Source organism: Dromaius novaehollandiae, chromosome 2 (assembly GCF_036370855.1).
Source record: "Dromaius novaehollandiae isolate bDroNov1 chromosome 2, bDroNov1.hap1, whole genome shotgun sequence".
In the NCBI taxonomy this organism is placed as follows: domain Eukaryota; kingdom Metazoa; phylum Chordata; class Aves; order Casuariiformes; family Dromaiidae; genus Dromaius; species Dromaius novaehollandiae.
The window spans coordinates 19,183,002-19,209,176 of record NC_088099.1 but is presented as its reverse complement, the minus strand read 5'-3'; the positions used below and the strand labels follow the sequence as shown (position 1 = coordinate 19,209,176).

General features: G+C 45.3%; 1 protein-coding gene across 1 annotated transcript in view; it reads left to right on the top strand.

Moving 5' to 3' along the window:
* Window positions 1–1,116: 1,116 nt before the first annotated feature.
* Window positions 1,117–26,175, top strand: part of GAD2 (glutamate decarboxylase 2) — a 39,359-nt gene continuing 14,300 nt past the window's right edge. Inside the window, exons 1-9 of the mRNA XM_064505894.1 lie at window positions 1,117–1,428; window positions 1,699–1,758; window positions 1,932–2,081; window positions 3,148–3,381; window positions 8,126–8,216; window positions 9,047–9,159; window positions 13,357–13,472; window positions 23,244–23,323; window positions 25,216–25,270. Coding sequence (XP_064361964.1) covers window positions 1,353–1,428; window positions 1,699–1,758; window positions 1,932–2,081; window positions 3,148–3,381; window positions 8,126–8,216; window positions 9,047–9,159; window positions 13,357–13,472; window positions 23,244–23,323; window positions 25,216–25,270 — 975 coding nt within the window. The 5' untranslated portion in view covers window positions 1,117–1,352. The remainder of the gene's footprint in view (window positions 1,429–1,698; window positions 1,759–1,931; window positions 2,082–3,147; window positions 3,382–8,125; window positions 8,217–9,046; window positions 9,160–13,356; window positions 13,473–23,243; window positions 23,324–25,215; window positions 25,271–26,175) is intronic.

The window sequence follows — 26,175 nt, the reverse complement described above, 5'->3', positions numbered from 1 at the left end:
TTGCAGTGAGGCGACAGTCTTAGCAGCCTTCGCGGGTGCCTGTGCACCGCAGGGAGGTGAACCAGGGCCTGGTGCGAGGAGCAGCGGGTGACCTGGGGGACCAGCGCATGGCACAACGCCGGCCCGGCCCAGCCTGGCCTCCCTCTTTGGCACGGCTGGCGCTTGAGCTCTCTCTCCGGTGCAGGGGGAGAGGCAGATTGGCAGGGATGGCCTGTGTGCGCCCGCAGCCCGCGGGAACCAGCTCGGTGCAAGGGGGAAGCTTGGTGGCCTTCAAAAACAATTGGGGGGGGGGGTGTACGGGAGAGGGCTCCTTGTTTTTCTCTTCCAGCCGCTGCTGCGGTGCGGGCAGGGCAGCGGGGAGCAGCGCCAGGCTCTGCCCGCCTTGCTGCAAGCAGGGCGGCCGGCACCCTGCGAAGAGAAGAGGGTCGCGGGGCGGGGAGCGAGGGGCCAGGGGCTGCCCGCCCCCAGACCCCCCCAGCGCCCTCCCCGCGCCGGGGGCGGCCCGGCCCGACGTGACCCGCCCGCCGCAGCGCCGCCCAGGGCGGGCCGGGCCAGGCTGGCTCTTCCCCGCCCCCGGGCTGCCCCGCTGCCCCGGCGGGGGCTGCGCCGGGCTCTGCGCCGGGAGCTGAGCGGAGGGGTTGGGGGCGGGGAGGGGGGGGACAGGATTTCTCAGCTCTCTGAGGCACTAGGGCTAGGGGAAACCTCCCCGTTGCCTTAGGGAGGGGTGTCCCAGCCTCCGCCGCGGGGCACCGCGCTGCAGACCCGCCGCCGTTTGCGTCGGGGCCCAGCAGCACCCGTGCCCTTGGCTCAGCGCCGCGCCGGCACTCTCGCTCCCCGCCTTGCCGGGCTGCGGGCGGAGGCAGCGGGCTGCAGCGGCAGCGACGGCCGGGGCCGTCGGGGGGATGAACACGGCACCGGCACCTCGCTGGCCTCCGTTTCCCCAGGCCGCCGGTAGCCCTCCAGGCCAAGGCGGCCCTTTCCGGGCGCGCAGGTCGCCCCTGCGGCTCGGGTCCCCCCGCCCGCCCCGTCCCGTCGGCGCACGGCGCCGGGGTGCCCTGCGCGGCAGCCGCCCCCTGCCTCGGCCAGGCGCCTCCCCCGTCCCCGCCCGCCGGGAGCCGAGCGGCGCCGCCCGCCCCGTCCAGCCGCGGGGGGCAGCGTCCGCGGCAGCTCGGCGCAGCGCGCCCCGGGGGGCGCCCACGGGAGAGGCTCCCACCCACGCGTGCCCGGGGCGCCCCCGCCCCTCCGCCGCCTGGCGCAGACGCGCACCGACACGCGCGCTCGCACACTCACACGCACACGCTCGCCGCGGCTGCAGCGCGCCGCTCCTCGCCGCCCCGCCGGCGCCCTCCACCATGGCGAGCCCCGGCTCCGGCTTCTGGCCCTTCGGGGCCGAGGAGGGCTCCGCGGCCGCCGAGAGCCCCGGCACAGGTAGGGCGGCGCGGGGCGGCCGCCGGCAGCCCGGAGCCGCCGCGGCAGCGCTGCCCGCCCGCCCCGACGGGCGCCGCGCGGCGCCGGCAGCGGCGCTGAGACCCCTTCGCGGCAGCCCGGGGCGGGGGGGCGGCATCGGCCCGGCCCGGCGCGGGCCCCTCGGAGGGGCGGCTGCGGGGGGTCGCGGGCGGTGGGTGGCGGGCGCCGCCGAAGCGCAGGCGGCGGGCAGCGCCCGTCCCCACGGAGTCTCCGCTCCGTTTTGTTTTGCAGCGAGAGCCTGGTGTCAGGTTGCCCAGAAGTTCACGGGAGGCATCGGAAACAAACTGTGCGGTAAGGGCGGCGAGGCGCCGGCGGCCGCCGCGGGGCTGCTCCGCCGCCGCGGACGGCTGCGCGGCCCGCGGAGCGCTGCGGGGCTGCGCGGCGCTGCGCGGGGGGACGGGGCGCCGCGCTGCGCTGCGCTGCGCCTCCGCGGTGCTGAGCCCCGCGTCCCTGTCGCCGTCCAGCCCTGCTCTACGGAGACGCGGAGAGGCCCGCGGAGACGGGCGCCAGGGCGGCGCCGGGGGCGGCGGAGCAGCGGCCGGCCTGCGCCTGCAGCCAGAAGCCCTGCGGCTGCCAGAAGGCGGACGTGAATTACGCGTTTCTGCACTCAACAGGTAACGGCGCTCCCGGGCGGCGGCGGCGCTCCGGGACGGGCCGAAAAAGCGCAGGTTCGGGCGGGAGGTGCCGCCGGGCCGGGGGCTGCGCGCCCCGCACCCGCCTGCGCCGGGCAGGGTTCAAAACCGCCAGAAAAAAAGAAAAAAAGGGAAAAAAAAGGAAAAAAAAACGCGCCGTGCCCGAGCCTGCAGGTCGCTCTGTGTAAGGAACAGTGACAGCAACGACCTTCTCGTTGCAGTCCCCGAGATGTCATTAAGGTTCCTGGGGAAGGAGGGAGAAAGAGGGCTCTCTCACGGATTTATTTTAATTCAGGGGGTTTTTGCCGTTCATCTTTTCTGACCTTGGAGATAGATAGCCTCTCCGCTGCTGAAGACCCCTTCCCCACTTAGAAAGGTGCCGCCGAGAGCTGCTCCCATTCGCACCGTAGCCCGGTAAAGCTCTGCCCTGCTCCGCTGGCCCCGCCGTGGGCGCCCGGCCGCAGCCGCGACTCGCCCGCGCCGCTGCGCAGCCAGCTGCTGCCGCTTACCCCAAATCAGCGCTTCCCAGTACAGCCCGGCTCTGCCTGAGCCGTCGCACTTCAGCCTAAACAAAAGATGACAGCGTGGGTGCTGATAGACGGTGCGGTATCGCTTCAGAAAAAGGCATTAAATTATCAACAAGTTACTTGCAAAGCATTGCACTGGACAGTCACGAGGAAAGTATTTCATTGCAAGGCAAATGATAACTTTGAGAGGGCTTCTTGAAGCATTTAAATTTTTAAGATCCTTATTTTTCCAGGGATTCATTTTCCATTATTTCTTGTTTACCTGCTCTCTCTCACTGTCTTAAAATTGGTAAATATACTGTAGGCAAAAATAGCCATTTTAGGTAAGAAATTAAAATCTGACTACATCTCGTAGAACAGTCCTTAAAATAGTATCTTAACCAAATTGCTTAATAAATGAAAAAGTCCTTTTTTCTGAACACAATGAAAAGATTTCCCCAAAGTAAATGGGAGAAGACTGTTCCCCAAATCTATGTATAAAGTCATAGAATCAAGTTAACTTTTAATTTCTCCTTTCCCAGATCTTCTGCCAGCATGCAATGGAGAAATAACAACTATGTCTTTCTTACAAGATGTTGTGGACATTTTACTTCAGTATGTGGTGAGAAGTTTTGATAGATCAACAAAAGTTATTGATTTCCATTACCCAAATGAGCTGCTCCAGGAATATAACTGGGAACTGGCAGATCAGCCACAAACCTTGGAAGAAATTTTATTGAACTGCAGAACAACTCTGAAGTATGCAATTAAAACAGGTAATAGCCATGCTCATTTTCTACCCTCTATGGTCTCATCCATTGATTAAAGATGTCATTTCATTTTATCTTGAAGCATTAAGGATTCAAGCAGCTCCTGTATTTTGTCGGTTTAAAGCAATTTCTAGCAGAGACAGGGATCGTTTTCCTAAATGATAAAATACTCTAGCAGCCCTGCCTCTGTAACTGTCAGTGCAGCATTACACACCCTTCCTCATTTAAAATTAATTCTCCTGTGCAGCAGAGTTGCTGAACGTATCCCTGAGCACTGTTTTAACCGCCTTTGCAACTTTCCTCTCTTCTTCTTCACGCACTGCACACATTATGGGCCGTGGAGCTTATCTTGCTCCCTGCAGATGGGTGTGTGATCGGATGCAGAGCGTGGAGGCAGCCGGGACGGGCAGGCTTTGGGGAGACGTCTCTGCACAGAGGGCAGCAGCCACCAGCCAATTTGATAGCCAAAATCAGAATAAACATCCTGTAAATGGGAGCTCTGAGTGGCCATTTGCTGTGTCTGTCTGCTTACCTGCAGGACAGAAAAATTGGAAAATCTGGCAGAATTGAGCGCAGGAGAATTGGGAGGATTTTTTCAGCTCTCGGCTCGAGCGATAAAAATAAAGCCAAATTGTTTTAATAGCCATTTTGTTATTTTTCACTGAGGAGGGCAGGGATCAATTAATTCCTACCTGTCCAGCACCCCCCATCAGTCATGTCCCCCCCGTTTTGGCTTCACCTCCCCGGCTTCACGCCCGTGGAAGCAGCGTGGCACGGGAAAGCCCATGGCTTTGAATGCGGGGCCAGCTTAAATAAACTGCCAAGAAGGAAGCAAAAAGCACAGCTACAATTATGGCTGTGATTGAAAAATAATGTGGAGTCCAGAGAGCTGTTAATGGAAATTTGGGTTATTGAGAAATTACTTAAAAATAAGTGTGTATCAATTAGAGAAAGAGACACAGAGGTTGAGGGGAAAATAATAACATTTTTCTTCACCTTTGGGGAACAGAACAGAATGATCCCAATACAGATTGCTGGAGATCTTTGTAATCCTGTTCTTTCAGAGCTGGAAATATCCAGCTGAATGCTTTTGATATATGACTCTGGTGCTTTCAAAACATCTGTAAAATATTGGAATAAATAGTTAGATAAATGATGTCCAGAGGAACAAAGTCAGTCAATTGATTCTTGCCATGTGTCTTGATATAGCGTAGGAAAGATATTTTCACTGAATGCTGTGAAACACAGGATCTCTGAATCTGAAATCAAAGAATAGGGTTTCTTAAGCAATTTTCATTAAGCTTTTTTGTCATAACCTGTACACATAACAGACCTATTCCATTTTATGCATCCAAAAAGACCCTTGAAAACAACATTATCATCTCCATTCACCCACCCGAATATGCGAAGCATTCCCTTCTTCCTGTTTTTTTGTTGTTTTTTGTTTTTTTAATTAAAGTCATGTTGCAAAGGTTCAAACATGGATGCCGGGGGAGGGTGGGCTGCGCAGCGGTGTTTGCCCTGGCTTCCCGCTGGGCCGGCCCGGCGCTGAGCACCTCGCTTGGCTGGCGATGCTCTTCAGCATCCTGGGGCAACTGCCACATCCCGGCTGCATCCGTGCTGGCCCCGGGCGCCCAGCGGGGGAGAGGGGGCTCGGGCAACGCGTAGCAGATTTGCACCCCTGCGCGATGTGCTCCTTCGGTGTAAAACGCTTAAAATGCCCTTAGATGAAGGGTAGCGCCTGGAGGTTTATGGCAGTGGGAGTTTCTTTCTATTGCTCTGGCTGTAAAAGCTCGCGGGGCTGGGTAGGGCGAGCGCGGCCGCCCAGTGCCGTTCGGACCCGGCTGGGCACAGGCAGGCTGGGGCAGGCACGAGCTGCCTTTGGCTGCAGAGGCCAAGGAGGCAGGTCAGAAAATAAATTGTATTGCTTAGATGAGTGTTATCATTTGCGGTCGGATCCCCGAATGCCAGCAGTTGGCCCCGGTGCGCGCCTGTGGGGTTAGGTTGCTGATAGCTTGGCCATGGGGCGGTGAGGGATGCTCGGCTCCGAGCTCACAATGTCCTCCGGGATGAAGCACAAGGCAACACCTGCAAATACGGGGAGAGACAGATAGGAAATTTGGTGAAACGTTTTCAGGGGAAACTAAAATGCAGGTGTTTAAAATTGCTTGGATCTGCCACGCAGGGCAGGAGGAGCCGCGCTGCTGCGGTGTTGCTCCCCAGCAGGCCCCGTGTGCTGCGGGGCTGTGGACGAGGCCAAACCCAACACCAGCGCCTTCGTTTGCGCCGTCCTCGTTTGCCCGGCGCTAGTCGTCGCTTCCTTTCGGAGGCTGCAGGGGCTGCGTTTTAGCGTGGGGGGAAGTCCGTGGCTGAAGGCAGATGGAAGCAGAGGGTTGTTAAGGGGAGGTGTGTGGTTGGAGGCACCTCCCGGCAGGGGCGGCCCGGGGTGCGCGGCTCCCCCCGGGCGCCTCTGTGCACCCAGCCCCTGCTCCTGGCCACCCCCCCGCCGTTTACCCGGGGCACGGGGGAGCTCTGTGTTCCTAAAGCAATCAGTGCGTAGTAATCTCCTGGTTTTCTGTCCTTGCCCCCTGTCTCAGGCACCCCTTTGTTTGGTGAGGACGGTGACAAATGAACCGCCTTTCAGTCACCAGGCGCTAGAGAGGGTGTTTTGAGCATCTCTCAAAAACTCTCCTCACCTGGCCAAGGGATCCAGTCATTTAAGCGAAGCCTCAGTTTACCATGGCCACCCGGGTGCAGAGAGCTCACTCAGATATTAAGGCATCGCAAAAATGGCAATATCTTTCCATCTGAGATCGGGGTCAAACTGGGGGACTGAGTTTTCTGCTGTTAAGTGCTAAAGGCATTTTTACTAGGGAGGCGCGTGCTAAAGGAAAGCTTGCTATTTAATGCTGAACAGATGCCTGATTTTGCAGGGACAGAGCAACACCAGCAGCAAGCGTCCCTGCGTGGTGACATTTCTGTAGTGGCACACGGGCTGCCCTTCCCTGCCTCCCTCCTCCTGCCGCTGCGGGCAGCCGGTCCCTTTCATCCCGCAGCTCCCGGAGCAGGAGGTGTTTTATGAGGTTTCCTTGTAGAAATGAGTAGTGACAAGGTTGTCCCCTGGGGCTGGTTACGTGGCCTGATGGAGAGCCGCTGAGACATTGTAGTTACAAATATGAATTTTGTTATTCCCCAGCTTTTGGCTGCAAGTTTCCAGCATGAGCGTTTTTCTTGGCCTCCTGGAGCCTTCCCGTGGCCCAGATGCGACAGCGGCTCTCAGCTCCAGGTTTCCTCTTGCTTTGAGTCTGAATTTAGGAACCTAAATCCAGCTGGGAGCCTGGCTGGGTTATTGAACCCCAGCTATAAGTAAGGAAAACTCTCCAGAAAATCACATCCTCAGCAGCGGTGCAGAAGAGCACCAGGCACAGGATTGCATCGGGGGCTGTGGCAGGGGCGGGGGGCCAGGTCCTGCTCGCCCTGCAGCACCTCGGAGGCTCCGGCCGCGGTCCTCAGCAGCGCTGTGGGAGGCAGGGGGCCCGTCCTGCTCGCAGTCGGCCTCTTTGCAGATGACGAGCGCGGGGAGCTGGATTTTGTCCCCCCCCCGCTTGTCCCCTGCCCTCAAAGCCCGATTATGCTGCCTTTGTGCGGGGAAGGTGGGGAGCCGGGGAGCCGTCCTCCCTGTGTAATTCTCCGAGCCATGTGTACGCGCCTGATAAGAGGCCACTAGAGACTAAGGATAGTTTTCTCTTGGTTCTCGCTCTGCATTTCCTCCATCATCTTGCTCTATCTTTTGTTTTCCGTGAAGGCAGTAACAGTATGTAGCCTGTGGGTAAGGACAGGTGTTTCTGAAGCAGAGATGCTTTCCTTTGAGTCGGATGGCGTTTAAGGGGTTGTTAACCTTCCTCAATCCCTGCTGGCAATCATGCCACTTACCAGGGGCTTGCAAGGAGCTGCTAGTGAAAACAGAGTTTTAATGGTTTGTATTCCTGTTTTTAATGACTCTTGGCACATTTTTAACAAAAATCTGTGACAGGATTTTAGAGAAATTCAGGAGCCAGTTAGATTAAGCCTGTAAATGGACCATCAGCGCATTGAGTATATTCTTGTACATCATTGTGATGTGGCAACAATGTTGTTTTAATTGGGTTTATTTAAAATCACAATTACAAGCAGCTATGCTATTTATAATTGCACTCTGACAGGGAAGAAATGACAAGTACTGCCACCTTCCCTGCCATCTTTGTACAATCATCAGCCTTTGAGTCATGTGCAAAGCAGTCACCAAAATGTTCCATTTTCTCATTTTGCTCTGTCTATTATAATCATTAGCCATTCATCACTGATGTTATATGTGCTGGCAAGCTCTTCAGATGGTGTCTTGTGCATGCCTTTCAAACCTAGCCAGGCAAAAACACATTCAGTGACAACATGTGACACACTAACAGGGGCAAACAGCTATTTTTGTGAGGCAGTGTCCTACTAATTTTCAAAGCAAATCGAAAGGATAATAGAGAATGCTGGAATTCATTATTCCGTGTTCTACATAATTACTCCAATTTTACTTAGCTTGGAATGAGAAAGAGGAGAAATCCTGTATTTTCCAAGAAAAGCTTTTATTGCTGCTTGCTTTGTTTCATACCTTGAAAGCACTTCCTTCTGTATAGAGATCCTGGGGTGGATATACCATTCAGCTCTGAATAATTTCATCCTGTGTCATCAGCCTTTTGATAACATTTTCCATTTTGTGCAGGGCATCCTAGATATTTTAATCAACTTTCAACTGGATTGGACATGGTTGGATTGGCAGCAGACTGGCTGACATCAGCAGCAAATACTAATATGTAAGTAGCAGATTTTTTTGCTAATATTATTTAGTATAGTGTTACAATGGTGCTCTACAGTATTAGCTGGTGTAGCTGAATGAAGGAAGGAATACGTTTATGTTAAGGTTTCTGGAAAATAATTATCTAATTTTTAAATGCTTGTTATATTTATTATTTACATGAAGACTTTCAACATTGTCCTGTAGGCTGTCTTCTCTAAAATTTCCTCATATCATATATGATGTTAGCTTTGCTAACCCACCTTTAAATGTACAGAAAAAATATTTCAGTATTTTGCATGCATAAATATGTAAAATGAAAACTGTGGTGAATAAGCAGTAACATTTATGTAGAGGAGTAGGTATAATCTATAGTCAGAGCAGTTAGAGCCATTGCCTTCTGCAGGAAAGAGATGCAGAATTTAAAGTGTCTTTTTCAGACTTTGGGGCTAGGCAACGTTATTATGCCCCTGCTTAGCTTCATGAACTGTCTCGTCATCATGAATGGGACTATTAATGTGTATTAATGCGGACATGCACACAGGTTTTTGCAAGGCTAGCATCTGGTTCTGGCCAGCAGGTCTTGCATAGAGGGTAAAGCTTTGAGCCTGGAAAAGGTGGGCATGGGTTTTTTCACTGAAATGTGTGGAAATGGAAGCTCCAGTGCTCTCAGTATTTCTTCTTTTAGATGTTTGACATCAGATCAGAAGGAAAATTATCAAATATTACAAAACAGAACTCTACCCAGTGCAAGATGGAGTATATCGTGGCTATTATGTGATGTAATGTTGGAAAAAGATGTTAGTGTTGTAGATTAAAACATTAAATATGGACATTACTACATTTCAGGTTCACCTATGAAATTGCTCCTGTGTTTGTACTTTTGGAGTATGTCACACTAAGGAAAATGAGAGAGATGGTTGGCTGGCCGGGGGGCTGTGGCGATGGGATATTTTCACCTGGTACATGATATTTCAAGCTTTCTTTATTTTTCAGACTATGCTATGAAATCCCTTGTAGTTAAAGAGTAAATATAATGAAATATGCATGTTCAAGAGGACACTTGCAAATAACCACCAGTGGCCTCTTTGATATAACGTATTGCATGTTTATGAACTTCAGAGATGTGAATATGAGTGTCTGAGCAAATTGCGCTGCATTATGAACAGCTGTAATGGCACATGGGAAACATAATCAGAAGAGATATTTGCCTTGCAGTTTTGTTTTGCCCCTAGCTTTTTATAGATTACATGAAATAGAATATAGTCTTAATAATGGAGCAGGGAAACACAACGATGTTCTCCATCACTGCAGGGGAAATTTGAGTGAGGAGGAAAAACATAGCATCCCTATAAGTGAATTGAGTGGATGGGTAAGATCTCACCAACACTACGCTGTATATTTAACTTTACACATGTGAGTTGGCCTGTTGAGCTCAGTGGAAGTACTTGGGTGGCTAGTTTTTGTGAGTACCTAAAGGGTCAGAGATCTAGCTCCTGCAGGGCAAGTCAGCAAGGCAAAAAGGGGGTGTGATTAACTAGAGAAATCATTGACTCTGAGCACTACGTTGTTGAGACTTTTCCTTTTTTTTTTTTGAATCGTTCCACTTAGTCTTTTGATTTATACTCTTTGATTTATACTTTTGTTTTTGTCCTATCTCACTCTGGAACTTTGTTACTAAAAATTTTGGCCCATCTCCCCAAAAACTGGAAAGAACTGGGATTGAGCACAGCATCTTGGCTTGGCAAAACAGAACAGACTGATAGTGGGGAAGGAGCTCTTCTGGAAAGAAAGTTCATTGACCTGATGGAGAGAGAAAGGATGTTCTGGCTATCAATCAAAGGGACTTCATTGCTAGTAGCCTAGGTTGTTTAAATCCCCAAGTGCACGATGAGTAAAGTTCATGCTGTGCAGAAGATCAAAAATTCACAATTTAATTCTCACGTCTGAATGCATGTGTGTAAAGTGATGCAGGAGTTTTCTGCCTTTACACAGAAGTGGAGAAAAAGAGAAGAATTTGTATTACTTCTTAATGAGCCCTTATCTAAAAAGGACCAAGAGCAGAAGCTCTGATAGCTTTTACTGCAGTGCTTAGAGGTCCTGACTGAGACCATGGCCTGCATCGCACTGGGCAGCATCTAAACACCTATCATGAGACCAGGTCCTAAGTCAGAGTTTTTCCAGACTGGGCAGTGTTTGGTTGCTGTCCACAGTCGCTAACGTGGCTCAGTACAGCTGGTCTTCAGTTTTTCACATTGCAAGCCTCAACTTGGATAGCCTAGCTGGACTGGATTGCTGCTTAGCCCGAGTGACGGGCACAGTTCGTAGCCAGGTCTCTAGCTCAAGAACAGGCAGCACACACAGATGAAGGGCTCATTACAAGCACAAAATCTGCCAAGGTTCGGTAAACTGTACCTGAGATAGCATGAGTCACAAAATGTATATACAGCAGGAACAAGTCTAGTCCCTCCCAAGGCAGTGAAGGGTTCATCCCTGACGTCAGTGGAGCCAGGATTTTACTTAGTGGGTCAAATTCTGGAACTTGCTTCATTTAGTCATGATGTTGGTGCTCTAGGTAGAGAAGAGCAGGAGCAGAAATAACCTGGGAGGGTGAGGGAAGAAGGTGTGCGTTTTTGGCATTTCTGAGCTTGTGTTTCCTGAACTAGAAACAAAGACAAATACCATCCTCTGATTCTTCTCCCCTCCGTCTCACAGCACAGTCGACCTTCCCAGCTCTCGGTTTAGCGAGCCAGTAAAATCGACCCTGAGACAGCCAAAGCGGAGGCAGACAGCTTCTGTGCCACAATCCACTGTAGGACCGGTTTTCGAGCAGGCATGTCTGTGCTGTCCTCTTGGAGTGCTGCCTGGTCTCATTCATTCTTTCTATATAATTTCTGGTCTGTGGAAAGTACATGTTTCCAATTCACTCTATTAAGGGACCAATAGCTAGTATGCAGGGTCTGCTTTTTCAGGCAATATTCAAAATCATCATTATCGGTATGCTCTCTTCTCATTTCAAATCCGTTGCAGCTTCAAATGAAGACCTTACTGTTGCAAAGAAAAGGTTCTTACTCTCTGCATTCTCTGTAATGAAATCACGGTATCAATACATATGAACCATAATGGCCTGATTAGGATCTCCAATTTTCGTAGGTGTGTTTTGTTGCCCACAATTAAATGTGAGCATAAACACAGCTGCAAAACTAAAGGCAAAATGTGGGCTCATTAATAAGTTTAAGGTTAAATGGCTAGGTAGTAAACACTGATTTAAAAAAAAATGATACTGAGGAAACATTGTGTTTCAGTTTCGAGTCTTCTGACACTGAGCTAATGACTTTGGACCAAATAGTTAAGCTGAATTTCTTCAACTTGACACCTTAGTTCAGCCACCTAGCTAGCTGTTCGTGGCACCTGAATTTTTTGGGGACAGCTATCTGAACAATTCCTCACGATCTCTCCATTCGTTGTTTCCTCTTTTGTAAAAAGAGGGGTAGAAATATGTGCATGCCTTGCAAAGTATTTGGCAGGGGAAGAAAATTATCCCCAGTCTGCTTTGACCCCCATAGCAGTGGTTTTGTTTCACTGTGGCATTTTCGCTTTGACTCACAGCAAGGCAGTGAGGTCAGGGAAAGCCCAGAGCAAGGACCGCCTCACTGCAAAAGCAGGATTAGGACACTGATTTGAAATGAAAGGCAAAGCATGGTTTCTCTGGGCTGTGGAATAGCATATATATTTTTTTATGGGATAAATACAGATCATACAAAATGCAGGAGAATGCTACATTTACCAGTGTATATCCTCTGTCAGTCATTAGCATCACTGTTGTCAGCAGAGCGACCCTGATCTCTTTGCAGGGTGGGATTCATCTCAGCCCACTTTGGCTGTCCAGGCATTGGGTGCCTACCCTGGGCTATTTGCAGAGACTCTCTTGTACTCAAGGGAGAGGGATAGACTCCTCCACAGGGCAAGACAACCCCCCCACTGCAAAAAATTACCTTAGGATGAGCCGAACCATCTTCTGGAAGTGCCTGTCTTATTCCCTTCACACCAGAGAAGAGCCTGGCCACAAGCAGACATGACATTTTAAATGGATGAAAGTTAAGTTGGTTCAACACTACCTCAGCTCACAGTCTGACCCATTCATTTAAAAATCTGAAACCATAATCAACATGTGTATATACATACATATATATACACATAAAAGCACATTTTATTTCTATAAAAATATATAAAATCAATATATAGTCTGCATATGTGCACTATATACAGTATATACACAGGATAAAACTGGTGGGTTATATGTATGTATGTGTGTGCATATGTGTACATATATAAAAGTACTCAGACTTTGCCTCAGGTTCTGCATTATATTCCCATAGTGCTCATGCAGTATTAATGTATAGCCAAACATTGTTCAATTGTAGACATAGAGGCTCAGTTTGTAAAAATCTCAAAAGAGAAAATAAAGAGCTCCTTTTTAATTTAAGCATTGATAATTGAAATACGGAAATAAAATACTGTTTAGCATCTGATGCCTGAAATGGCTTTTTTAAGTCAATGTATGCCAGTGTTTTTAAGGATAGTATTAGGGAAATCTAACTTTTGCTCTAGTTCTCATCCAAGGACAAATACAAAGAAAAAATATTTGGTAGAATGACTGCTTTTCTTTTGTCTTCCGCCACCCTGCTCCAGGTTATCCAGATGATAGTGTCAGTTAGCACAGGCTAGGTGGGTTCACTCAGAGATGGGGAGCAAAACGCCTCTCTGGTTTGGGAGTGCCCAGATTAGGTTGCACTTAAAAGCCACTTATGCAGTTGCCTTGCAGTGGTGGCTGCTTGCAGGGTGCAGCAGAGACTGAGTGGGGATTGCGTGTTGATAGCACAGGGCAGATAAGGTTGGGGGTGAAGGGAGACATGGCAAGAGAAGAGGGATGAAAGGAAACCTCAGTCATGTTTACCAGTATGACTTTCCATGTAAACCATTACCTGGGTGTAGCAGATCCCATTACTCTATAACCTAGCTGTGAGGAGCATCAGGAAGAAGAATCCATGTTTTTGCAATTGGGTAGAGTTAGAAAAGCTGTAGCAAGACTTGTCGTTTGTACTGCAATGATATTACAATGCATAGAAAAAGTAACAGTATATTACTGTGGACTCCAGGTGGTGCCATATCTAACATGTATGCTATGTTGATTGCACGTTTCAAGATGTTCCCAGAAGTTAAAGAAAAAGGAATGGCAGCTATTCCCAGACTGGTTGCTTTCACATCAGAACATGTATGTGTTTCTGTTTTTTCCTATCGGTTACATTTGCTTTTATGAATTAAACCATGATGAAGAGAATAGCTGAACAGGAATTTGTAGCCAACTGTCTTCATTTCTGTTATTCATTCACTGGCAATAAAAAAATGAAAAAGGGCTGGCTTCTTGATATATAGAGGGATAAGCTATGTACTTATCTGTGGCAGAAGTCCAGGAACAGCAGGCTCTGCAAACCACTGCAACTTTCTTGCTCTCACTTACATCATTTCTTGCTCTCACATCAGTATAAACGTTAAGATGAATGCTAAGAAGCTCTGCTGATGACCACATCAAACAGTGAGAGCTCAGAATCCGGCTGCTAAACTTTCTGGCAGGAGTGTCCTCGTTCAGGTCACTCTAGTGGAACAGAAAATCCCTGTGAATCAAAATATTACTAGGTGAAACCATTCCTGCAGTTATTTAGTAATAGGGTAATAACACACATGAAGACAGTAATAGCGAAATGCTGTGTGTACAGCAGAGTAGCTGTTAGCAATGTGTTTGCTGTGGACTATTGTGGGGCGCTGGGCTTTATCACGGGTTTCTCCCTGTGAGCAAAACCTTCAGCACAGCAGGGCTTGTGGCAGGCGCCTGCCTCAACTGGCCGTGCACCGCATGGGAAGTGCTGAGGTGAGGGGGAGTGGGTGCAGAGGAGATCACAGCGGCCTGCATGGGGGAGATGCAGAGCTTCTTCCTCTTGGCACAACCATACAGAAGCCATTCTTTTGTCTGTCTGTCTTGTGGGGATTATTTTGGCTTTAAACTCCTTTTAACTTACAGTGGAGAAAGTGTGTGCAGGAAAAGCGGGAAAGTGAAGGGTTATAAACAGAAGGGGTTGTGAGCTGCCTTAAGGCTTCATGGTCTCCTCCTAAATCTCTCTACAGCTGGGTGGGCTCAGACAGAAAAGGCTCTTTCACTGCTGGTCCTCAGCAGGATGCTGCCCAGGTTAGATGACAACATCTTCAAGGACCTGGCTACCTTCTTTGACTTTTTCAGAGACTGTGTTTCCATTCTTTACAAGTGCGAAGAGCTGAGTGTCCTCAAAAATGATCAGAAATATTTGGGAGGAAATCTTTTTGAGGATGCCCTTCCTGGCAATTGGAGATGCGACACAGAACTGCAGGTTCCACGTTGCAGATCAATTTTCCCCAAATCAGTCAGAGAGAAAAATATTTTACAGAGGAGTAGCAACTCTCCAAAGTTAGCTGTACAGCTAGAGATGCATTATTCATATGGAAGCTATAAGTCTTGCAAATAAGGTTCAGCATGATTATTTAAAATAAGAAATCCTATTAATCATGAGAGAAGTTCATTGTATTCATAGCAATGGAATGTTAAACAATGAGCCAAATTGTGCTATCAGTCTCAAAATAATGAAATGAGCTTTAATAATTGTGTTTTCATGGCAAGGAAGAAGAAGCTCCCTCAGCAAATCAAACATTGCAAAATCAAATATACTACTGAATCCACAGTAGCATCTGAAATCTGTTAGATTTTAAAAGTATTTTGAAATTACAGTTCAGTACCTCTCCCAATCCCTTTTTCAATAAAATATTTAATAACACATCTTCTAGGGAAGTTATAAAACCAAGCTAAGTGAAGACAGGATCCTTTAACCCTTAATTACCCAAAGGATATTATCATGTCATGCTGGTCTTCTACTTCCTTTTAGATTACCCAGTCTGATGCTTGTTTCTCCCTACAGCATTTGGAGGCTGTTGTGAGGCAATGGCCATGGAACAAGTGGTCTATAAACTAGATGCTGTCATTTCCCCATGCTCTGTCTGTGACATGATGGTAAACAAAGCTTTAAAGTTATTGTATTTGTTTAGATACATTGAGATTTTTCTGGTGAGAGTTTCAATCTGAAGCAAAGATGCCAATATCAGCAATTCCCAGACATCAGAATCAACAACGCAAAACAGACTCTCTTTTCATTTCTATCAATCTAGCGTGTCCATTACTATAAATGAATAAAGTTACTTTGCAGTTGTAACCAATATTACTGAAATCAGAATCTGGCCTCAATCTGATGCAATGGTAGGTTCAGCTGCCAGTGGGGGAAAAGGGAAGGGAAGAGTAATTCGCAATTTCTCCCATTTAGTTCACTTCCTAACTTAGGAGTGCATTAGGTGCCTAAACTAGGGGCCTCACTGTCTGTACAATCAATGAAGAGGAGCACCTCTGGAGGGAAGCTCAGAGCACCTAAACTAGGAACCTAAATATTCCTTAATTTAGATGTTCTATATCACCTTCAGGAGAGGTTCACCTACTTCTCTGCATTGACCAGAAAGGAAGATCAGCCTCCTGACATACGCAGTCCACATTAGGTACCTCAAGTAGGTTATGTGACTATTTCAGCCGTGCAAGATCCTGTTACACAAGTCTTTCCCAGACAGTTCAGTATGACTGTCACATATCTTTCACTCTGCTTCAGTTTAATTCTGTTTCACTTGGGATGGTTAAGTACATTATAAGTGCTTATGTCAGTCTTGCCCCAGGTATGGTTCCACTGAGGTGCACTTGCTTACCTCAGGGCTTAATCTGATCTTATATATTCACGAATATATCATCAGTGGTTCTTTCATCTGCATGGGTGCCCAGAAGGGTAAAAGTGATAGATGGCAATCTTAACAAACTATTTTAGCCTGTCTTTTCAAACACAATGATGAAGGCCACCTCCTGTGCCCCAGTGCATCGGCTTTAGGCTGTTGTGAGTGTTCAGCTGAGCAGGTCTCTTTCTCAGTGCAGAGAAAGTAGCTGAAAAAGAGAGACCTTGCCAGAATATTTTAGTTGATTGATTTGTCAAGTCTCATTTAATTTTAGCCTAATCCCTGTCATGGTTTTGACTGGGCCTGCTAGCACTCTCTTAGCATCCAGCAGTAGCTGGGTAGCATGGAGCAAGGATCATCCATAGCAGGCAAAATGGACAAAGTCTTTGTATTCAGAGGAGGAGGAGGGTGCAGGGGGAAAGAGTTTAGCTGTAGAGAACTAGCTAAGTTCACGTTACAGAGCAATCCTTGGCTTTTTTATTCGATAGTATAGAAGTAGCTTAAGAGACCTGCAGCTCTTCCACAGACTTGGTGTTTAATTGGGGGCCATATGGGCTCAATCTTCAGTTCAGGGAATGAAAAAAAAGCTGAGTATAATTGGAAAGAAATAGTGATTTATTCCTATCGTTCAGTCTCATCCAACCCAGCGAGGACCATGCTCATGTACTCAGTATCAGCTTTCCTTGTTTCCCATCCCATGCTAGCAGCCTGCCTAAGCAGGAGCAACTGTGAAGTGCTCACCAGGGAAACAGCAATACAGCTCCAGTCATAGCTTTTAAAAAGAAACCACAGAACAAAAACAGAGAGGCAATTCAGTCTGATCTGTGAATAGGGAACCTCTTCACCCAGGTAGAGAGACAAGAGGCACAGAGAGGATCTCTGCTTCTGGCACCCCCCACCTGCAGAATGACTCTTGCCCTTGGCTTCATTGGGAATATGGCTCAGACAGCCACTGACTGCGAAAGGAGGGTCTGCTGGCAGCTCGGATATGAGCTTGTCTGTATTGTGGACAGCTGGATATACCTAGAGGGACCTCATCCTTTGAGGGGTCACTAGGAGTATGTCGGTGAGAGGTTACTTTTTGGCTTTGGTAGGGGAGTGCCCCTGTGCTGGGACCACACGCAGTGTCTGTACTGCGATCTTGACCACAGGCGGCAACTGGCAATAAGTCATTGCTCCAACTTCTTGCACACCAATTTTCCTGTGCGTACAAGACCCGTTACTTGCAGGGAGTATGGCAAACTACACCAGTATCCTTGAGAGAAAAATGCTTTTGACAAAGTTTTTGTCTGAAAGGTGTCTGAAATCTAATACGGAGGTTCTTGGATATGAGACAGAGCAAAATTAAAAAGTAACTTCTGTCTCAAAGCAGGCAGCTTGGCAGACCTCCATTTCACAAAGAACCTTCAAAAGATTTTGATTTTGTCTCCATGGAGAATGATCTCTTAATTCCATCCATTGCTGTGACAAGTAATTGTTGCCCCCTAGCCAGGCTACTTAAGAGACAATTTTCAAGACTGTCATCTGCAAGAGGTAATCCAGTGGGTGACTTCTGTAGTGGGGTTTCCAGGGAAAGATTTGAGGAATAATGGAAATCACGTTTTCCTTCTAGTGGTGTAAAATATCCGTTAGTTATACTTCTAACCATATAGAGTAAGTAGGAAGTGGTTTTGTTTCCACCCAAGAAAACTCAAAATGAAATTCATGGATTCACACATTCTTTCTTTGCATTACCTAATAGACAATAAGTAGAAAAGTATTGTTTGTTGGTATTTGAAGCTGGAGGGAGACAGTGAAAAAGTTAGTCTTATTTCAGGAGCAACCTAATTCAAGTAACTCCATTCAAATAAAAGTAAAACCATTTTCCAGAAGAACAGTGCTCGAGGGCAGACTGTACCAAAAGACACACTTCTCATTTGAGACTAGTCCTTCATATGCCCAATATCTCCTGACCATTTTAACCACCACAGAATCCTCCTGAACTCAGTGGAGTGTTTTTCATTCACAGATAAGATTGTAAAACCAGAATATTACTATCAGCACCACGTGGATTAAATTGTAATAACTGTCCCGGTTTTCTTTGGAAAAAACAAGTTGTGAGTCTTGATAGATTAGAAAGGCAGTATAAAATTGCATCTTTCAAAATGCAAAAGATGGAAATATTAGTATGTTGTGTATAAGCATTAAAATACTAATTTTTCCCCTGACATTAACAAATAATTTTAAAATTTTAATAGCAGTAGCTAAAGAAAATATTACAAATACATATACCTCATTATAGTGTGTTTAAAAATGTGATGGGACACAGTATGCTCTTTTTGTAGATAATTGAAGGAAAAGCTATAGCTTGCAATTAGACATTAGAGACAGGATTCATCTCACTTAACTTTAATTACCTAAAGTATAAAAATTTAATCTGAGTTAGTCTATGCACTTTTTATAGTCAATAAAAAGAGAGAGAGAGATCTGCAGAAGACAACTCATCCTGGTCGAAAATAGGTGCCAAAGCCTCAGGGATAAAGTGCCTCCTGGAGAGACCTTTTCCTCCCCGCTCTTGATGGAGCCCAGATATCTGGCCTTGAGCAGACATGCATTTTAGATGGATTTTCATGTTCAGGGAGCCCACCTTGGGTCCTCCTGGTTGTTTAAACCCTGCGGGCAGTGGAGGGGAAGGCATTTGGCTTCCTTTGGCTGCCACAGCTCCCGCGAAAGCCAGCAGTGGCCTTTGGGGCTCACAGCATTTAGAGTGGTCCTTCCTGTCAGCTTCAGCCGTGCCCAAAGATAAGCTGGTAATTTACTAAGCTATAAAACATGGTGGTAGATTGAATATTGCAATAACAAAATAGAAGCATCTGTATATTAAAGCACTGTTCATTTAACATAACAATAGCTTGCCATACTTTTCAGCATCATAAGATTTTTAATGATTCCAATTCTTCCTTTTTCCAAACGGCCTGACTGTTTAATTCTTGCACCTGTAATAAATTTGCAGTGTGATTTTAGTCTACAAAGTTAATTATGAAAAAGTGGCTGCCACAGCAAACAAACTTATTCCTAACATCGTTTGAAATTTTAGACAAAAGGAAGATTTCTCTGGCTCCAAATCACCATTTTTTTCTCTGACTAATAATATACTCATCACCAAGATTGACTGCTATTCTATTCCTCTGTTTCACCATTAAACTTTAACCACGTTTCTTTTCAAAAAGAAAATGAGGTTCCTTTGAAATCTTGCCTGTTCAGATTTATCCCCATGTTAGGATAAAACATAGTTACCTCATACATCTGCAACCTTTATTACACTAATGCAAAGTGTTCAGCCACCTTCAGGAAATAACTCCAGTTCCTCCAACTCTCCTAACAGCCAAGGCTCTCTACGGGGGATGCATTTCTAGTTTTCCCTGCAACCTTTTGCAGAGCAAGGCCATGCGAAGCAGGAAGGGAGAAGGGTGCAGTGACAGCCCATGACCACCTGCCCCATTCCTGGCAAGCATGGAACACTGGTCAGATTATGGTGGTGAAATTATGGTGGTAAAATTATGGCGCTGCCTGCTTTTCCGAGCCAGTTTCTTTTCTTCATGGCAGTCTGTCCCGTTCTCCCTTTTTAACCCCTCTTCTCGCACCATTGGACTTCAGAGCTGAGTTGCCCCTACATGGCCGTGCAGTAGGAGATTGTACTCCATCTCAGTTCCTTGCATGGCTAGACAGTCTGCAGCCCCATGTTCCCAAAGAGGTCATAATTGATGTCCTCCTTTGCCCTGTGAGCCCAGTTGAACCTTTCAGTTATTTTGTCTCCCTGCAAACCTTTCCTTCTGTTAGACCTTGATTACTTTTCCGTGTTTACATTACCCAGATGGCCACGTTTTCAGCACTGTCCTAGGAATACCAAAACAAAGTTTACTAATCATCATCACTAGGAAAGTTTTCTTGGTATTAAAACTCTATTTTTTCCTTGTTCAGTTTCATTCCGACCCTATAGAGTTTCTCAAGCAGCTGGAGTAATTCCTCAGACATTACCCCGAGACACAAAAATACAACAGCAGTCACATATCTGTGTCTGTATATGCAGATTGAGCGATTTCATATTCGAAGTTTGTTTAGAAATTATAATTACATTTGCCCTTTGTGCATAGACCTCTGTATTTCTTTGCAATCTATCCCTAAACCTGTTTTGATTCCTGCCTGCTAAGTTCCCATCAGTCTGTAAACAGCTTTCAGGCATCTGAGATGTTCGATGCTACATTCATGTTTTCCCTAGTGATGTTGGCCATCAGACTTCTCAGTGAGGCAGCTAGGCTTGGCCATATTCCAGTGGATGCTTTTGAGCACATGGGCCTAATTTTCTTTTCATAATAAACCATTCAAATCCATATTCTCTTTTTAAAGGTAGTTTGAATAGTTCTATTTTCTATTAGAAAGACAAATTACAATAGTAAATCTATTTTAGCTAATATGGAATAAGGAACAAAATTCATCCTTGTTTTAATGACATTGACTTGGAACCCAACGAAATGCATCTAATTATAACTCCTTACTCCTGCTCTCTACCTGTATTTATATATTATACCACTCAGTATGTACCCAAGCATTTGAGTAATACAAGCATAAAGCATGTTTTTTTTTTGTTGTTGTTAGAGTATATAAATTCAATTCTAGCTTCACAAATCATAGTAATGAACTGTCATTATGGTGACACTGTCTAATTCCATTCCAGTTTTTGCAAAGATTAAAGATATCTTCCTGAGCTTGGGATTTATTATAAGCCTCTTGGTGCTAGCAGCCTCCTCATAGACTCTCCTCTGCTCTCATAAAGTTGCATTTCTGCATTATGTGGCTCTGGTAGAGCTGCCAGGGCCTGGGAAGAGACTTCTGTATCTTCCACATATAGAGGTTTGTGAATGGTCACAGTCCATGTCTTACTCTACAGTATTGGGAAAAGAAGTCCCCTGTTTAGGGAAACTGATGAAGTTCATTGAAATGTGTTTATACAAAAATTTGGTTTCATGTAATAAAGAACATGCTGTGAACACATCAGCATGATGCTGAGCAGACCTGTGATGTTCAGTGTATAAATACTTCCTAGCACTTTGTGATCTCCAACTAGATAAACAGCAGGGAAAACTGCATTTCTAATCTCAGCGTATCAGCAACCTGTGGTTTTAATAGGCTAGACATAACAGTGTGTCAAAATCAAACATTTGCCAGTTTGTAGAGCTCTAGTGCCCTGCTCCTAGAAGAGGCTGGGCGTCTTTGACAGGTGCTGTATGCCTGAATGTCGGATATGGCAGGGCTTAGTCCTTAAGCAAGGGGTGGAAATCTCCTTGCCTGACTTCAGTCAGCTAAAAGGCAGGCCTGCACTCCAGACAGGAACCAGCAACCCTTGTACAGGGTGGATCACTCTCCAGCGCGCCTCCCCCACTGACTGGAGGGGACCCTAGGTGATGACTTAGGCATGGCTACACTAGCTGCAATGAATCCAGTCAAATACTCCACAACACTTAAGCACAGGTATATACATCCCTTGCAGTTCATGGAAGCGCATGGGTATATGTTTCATTTAATCATCAGCTTAAGCTGAAGGCAGTCTCACAGGCATATTTTAGAATATGTCTCGTTGAAGGGCTAGGGTGGATTGCTGCACTAGGGCCTTAAATGTAGACTGTCATCAACAGCTGCTACATATGGGTTGTTGGTATATCGCAGCCATATCCCATAGGGGAAAGCTATAGCAACCCATTGCATTAAAGTCAGTTTCGTATGAAAATACCAGTTTCCTGGAGAAGTATTTGCAAGTTGTCCATGTATCATCAGTGAATCATGGCTCAGTAGAAATCTGAAGTTCTTCAAAATGTCTGATGACATTTTTGCTCATTTCAAGAAAGTCTTTGGGCAGCATGAAAACTTGAAGCATTTCAGACAGAATGGTGAGATATGAGCGTATGAAAAAAGGACTTCAGAAACTCTTACACAACCTCAAGCACAGCAGTCAGGGCCATCCATGCGAATTACCTCTGTTTTGCAAAATACAGGGGTTTTTTTACTTATTAAGCTGAAAGCATGCGTTATTACTTACTAAACTGAAGGCATATGCCGTAAAGTCCCACTGAAGTGAAGCAGATGTGTAACCGTGGTGTCCAACCCTTTCGATTCAGCACTCTACTGTTTGCCCTGTGGTTGAAGCCCAGTGCTCACTTGATAAAGCAGCAGCAGTTAATACTTTGCTTTGGAATCTGCTTCTGTACTCCTGCACTGGCAGGAGGATAAACTATACATCTTAGTGTCTTTTTTTTTCTGTAACATCTCTGACACCTTAAAAGCCGTATTAGATTTTTATCTCCTTTATCTTTTTACAGTGTTACATACTGAGCTAATATTACTGTAGTATACACAAAGAAGTTCCTTTTCTTTAAAGTTTAACAATCTGTAATTAAAATGACTTCGGACAGATTTGTTACACTTGGGTTTGAGTTAATAAAAAATCTTGATTCTTGGTGTTATAAATTGATATAAAACAATTTCATTATCATAATCACTACAAATTAAGTTAGAGTTACAGACCAATGCTAATTCAGGAGTTAAATCCTATGAATTAGAGAAAATTAAACTGACTTGCACTACAGTATGTAACTGCCACTTTTATCCTGTACATACAGATTAACTATTAGTCTTACTAATAGTCTGATTCTGATTTTAAATTGAAGTAACTCTATTTATTAATGAGGGTTATTATTAGCTTTCATTGACTTGAGATCACAATTAAGCCTTCTGTCTGTATTTGTTCTCAGTATATTATTTGGCCAGAAGTTATATAGCAGAAGCACATCTCCAGATGCCATGAACAAAATTAATTGGCTAAGGGAGAACTTCCAGTGAATCAAGCTCATTGATGAATGCATACCAGCAATAGAAGCTGCAAGCATGCATCAAGGACAGAATTTGGGTCTATCACCAACTGCAACTGTATATTTAATATTCCAGGAATAAATCCAGATTAGAATGATTAGTGTTGCTTTAACTGACTGCAGTGTCCCGATATGAAGCCTCAAATTACAATGATGAGTTTCTGAAAAAGTGTATGGGTAGAATTATTGCCTATGTCGGAGTGCTTGCTGAAGGACTTGCAAAAGTGTAGTACTTTAAATTGTATAAAAAATAATAATAAAAATAATACAAAATAATAAATGTACTTTTTCAGAGTCACTTTTCTGTGAAGAAAGGAGCTGCAGCTTTGGGTATTGGTACAGATAGCGTGATTCTGATTAGATGTGATGAAAGGTAAGTAAAGAGGCCAAACACTTCTCCTTTTAATGGTGCATAGAAGAGAATAATCAGGTGCTCAATTCAGAGAAAGTATATAGGATGCAATCAATAGCTGGTGTAACTCACCATAGTGCTGTCAACTTCAGCAGCCTTACACTGATTTATCTCACTTGAGGAACTGACTTTCTCTGTAGCTTCCTTACAAGTCAGTCACTGGAGCTGATCAAAAATCTTGAAGTTCTTTTCCTGAAGGATTTCTGGTCTTTCTTTTTCTTTCATCCTGAAGTGAAACAAAAAGTCAAACTAGTGCTCATTCTTTATGCATTCAGTTAAGAAACTATGAAGAAGCTTGTTTTGGTCAAAATGAAACATTTAAACAGTCTCACATTTTGACCCATTAAAATGAGCTGAAATGGGTCTTTTAAACTGCTTAAAATATTGAGGACCATTTGCTAATGTAATTTTGTTACATTCCTCCTCAGCAGCTGACTCCCTGGCTGGACCACATTTTCCCCAGTACACTCAATCATGACACTTTTGCAATGTGGACTACAGTAGATTGAGGAGAGGGGCTTCACAGCATTGTGGGCAATGTAGGCCAATGAGGGAGATGGTCCATTGAAAGGAGAAGCACATAAGGCACTTAGACTCCTGTTGCCAATAGGCACTACAAGATTGGTGATAGATTGTTGTTTAATCATTTAATTCACCCAATTGCTAGAGAAACTATTTTGAGAAAGCAGAGAAATATTAACAGAATCAACGTGTTTTGATGAAGATTTTCAATTTGATGGAAAACACATTTTCTATGGAAAAAATTATAGAAACATTCTTACCAGTTCTACTGAGAACCTGTTCAATAAAGTATGCTCCACTGTTTTAAGGTATTGAATTATTTATGGCTCTAGCTTAAATGGAAGGTTTTACTGCAATCGAAATATTCTGCTCTTATGATAAAAGAAGAGCACCAGCTAAGCAATTTACAGTACTAATCACAGTGCCTGCATATTGACTTATAGACTTATTATCTCTTTATTAACAAAAGACTGAGCACACCTTGAAAAGGAATTAATGACAACATCAACACAACCAACATAAATCAAAATAAACCTTTGATTGTTTCTGTTCACTAAAGACAGACACAGATCAATGAAGTCATGTCTTCCTTTTCTTCTTGTGCGAACTCTGTGTAATGATTTTCTGCGAAGACCACAATGTTTAACCTGTCCATCCTGAAGTAAACAGTAGGATTAATGCATGTCTTGCCAAATCCCAGACGCGATCAACGGGACAGAGCTGGCTGTTTGCTCAGCACATGTCCCTGGTGGGGGGTGCTGGGCCGATATGGTGAAGAGGACCTTCTGTTGGCCCAGGCAAGAGTGAAGAAGGGCCACGAGAGCTTTTTGATATGTCCAGCATGAGCAAGCATGCTTCTATGTGTCTCCTCTCCTTCCCATCCTGACCCACAGTCACCGAGTTTTGTTGTTTTATTGTGAGACAGTGTAAATGTGTTGTTCATTTCAGCCAGGAAAATGTGAAGAAAATCGCACCTTCTTGCTCATGCCCAGGATTGGATGACCATGCATTTTGGTTACCTGTCCGCTTACCACACAGATATTTTAATAGCAATAGAGTATCTCCTGCAGTTTGGGGTCAAGACATTTCACCCTGATTTGGCAGCATTGAGGGCTGTAGACGCATATGGGTTGTATGAGAAGACTTTGACCCTGGCGCTCCCTCTGTGCTCAGCACTCCTCTGTTGCTGAGTCTCTTCAGCCTTCTCCTGCTCCCCCATAGCCCTCCTGCCTCAGATGCTCCATAGCACATCCATTTCCTATTAAGTGAAGAACTAACAGCAAGAGATGGTTTCAAGATTAGACTTCTAATACAACTCTCTTTTCCTCCAGAGGGAAAATGATCCCATCGGACCTTGAAAGAAGAATTCTTGAAGCCAAACAAAAAGTAAGTGTACTAGCATTTCTGCTTCCAAATAACATAGAGCAAACATGAACAATACGGCTAGTTCGTTTACTTTCTTTGGTAGAACAATATAGGCTTTCCCATTAACTTCTTCTCAGGCCAGTAAATAGTAAGGCAAGAATTGCTGAAAAAATATGTTTAAAGATAGTCTTTATAAGCTATCTGGCTCTTTTTATATGCTGTTCTGCGTAACCTCCTTTTTTTTTATATTATCAGCCTGTGATGCAATCCCTGAGCTGAATATTGGCAAAAGCTGAGTAATCATTTGGGGAATCCATATGTATTTTCATGCCTTGAAAATATTCATCATAGAGTCACCAAAGCAATGGAAGGCAAACTGAAATCCACATAGTCTCTGAAATACACTATTTTTATATAGAATAGCCATTAATATATCCATCCATTAATAGAAGCTAGAATTTAACATATTGAATAATAGAAACCAAAATTAAAACATCAGATTTAAGTATGTAGTGGATTTAGTCCGGTGCCTACAGCAACATTTGTGCAAATAATCATTAGAAACACAGAGTTCAAAGCTCATTGTAACATCAGTCTTCATTAAGAGTTCACTTTGTCCAAGAAAAGCCATATGGTAGAAAAAATAAGATAAAATGAAAATAGAAGTTCCACCCAAACCTACTGACCATATATTTCATTTAGCAGAAGGAAGTTCAGACCCTTTTTGTAGTTTAAGCCCCAGTCCTTCAAGTATACACCCTCTTTACCTCATTGCTCTGAGTACTATTTATGAAATCAACAGAACACAGATTAATTTCAGATGAAATACTGGTATAAATTACTGCAGACTCAAGTGCTTATAGCACAAAAGCTATGTGAGAGAAAGTGTGTCCTCCTCTGTGCTGCCCATCATTTAACGGAGCAAG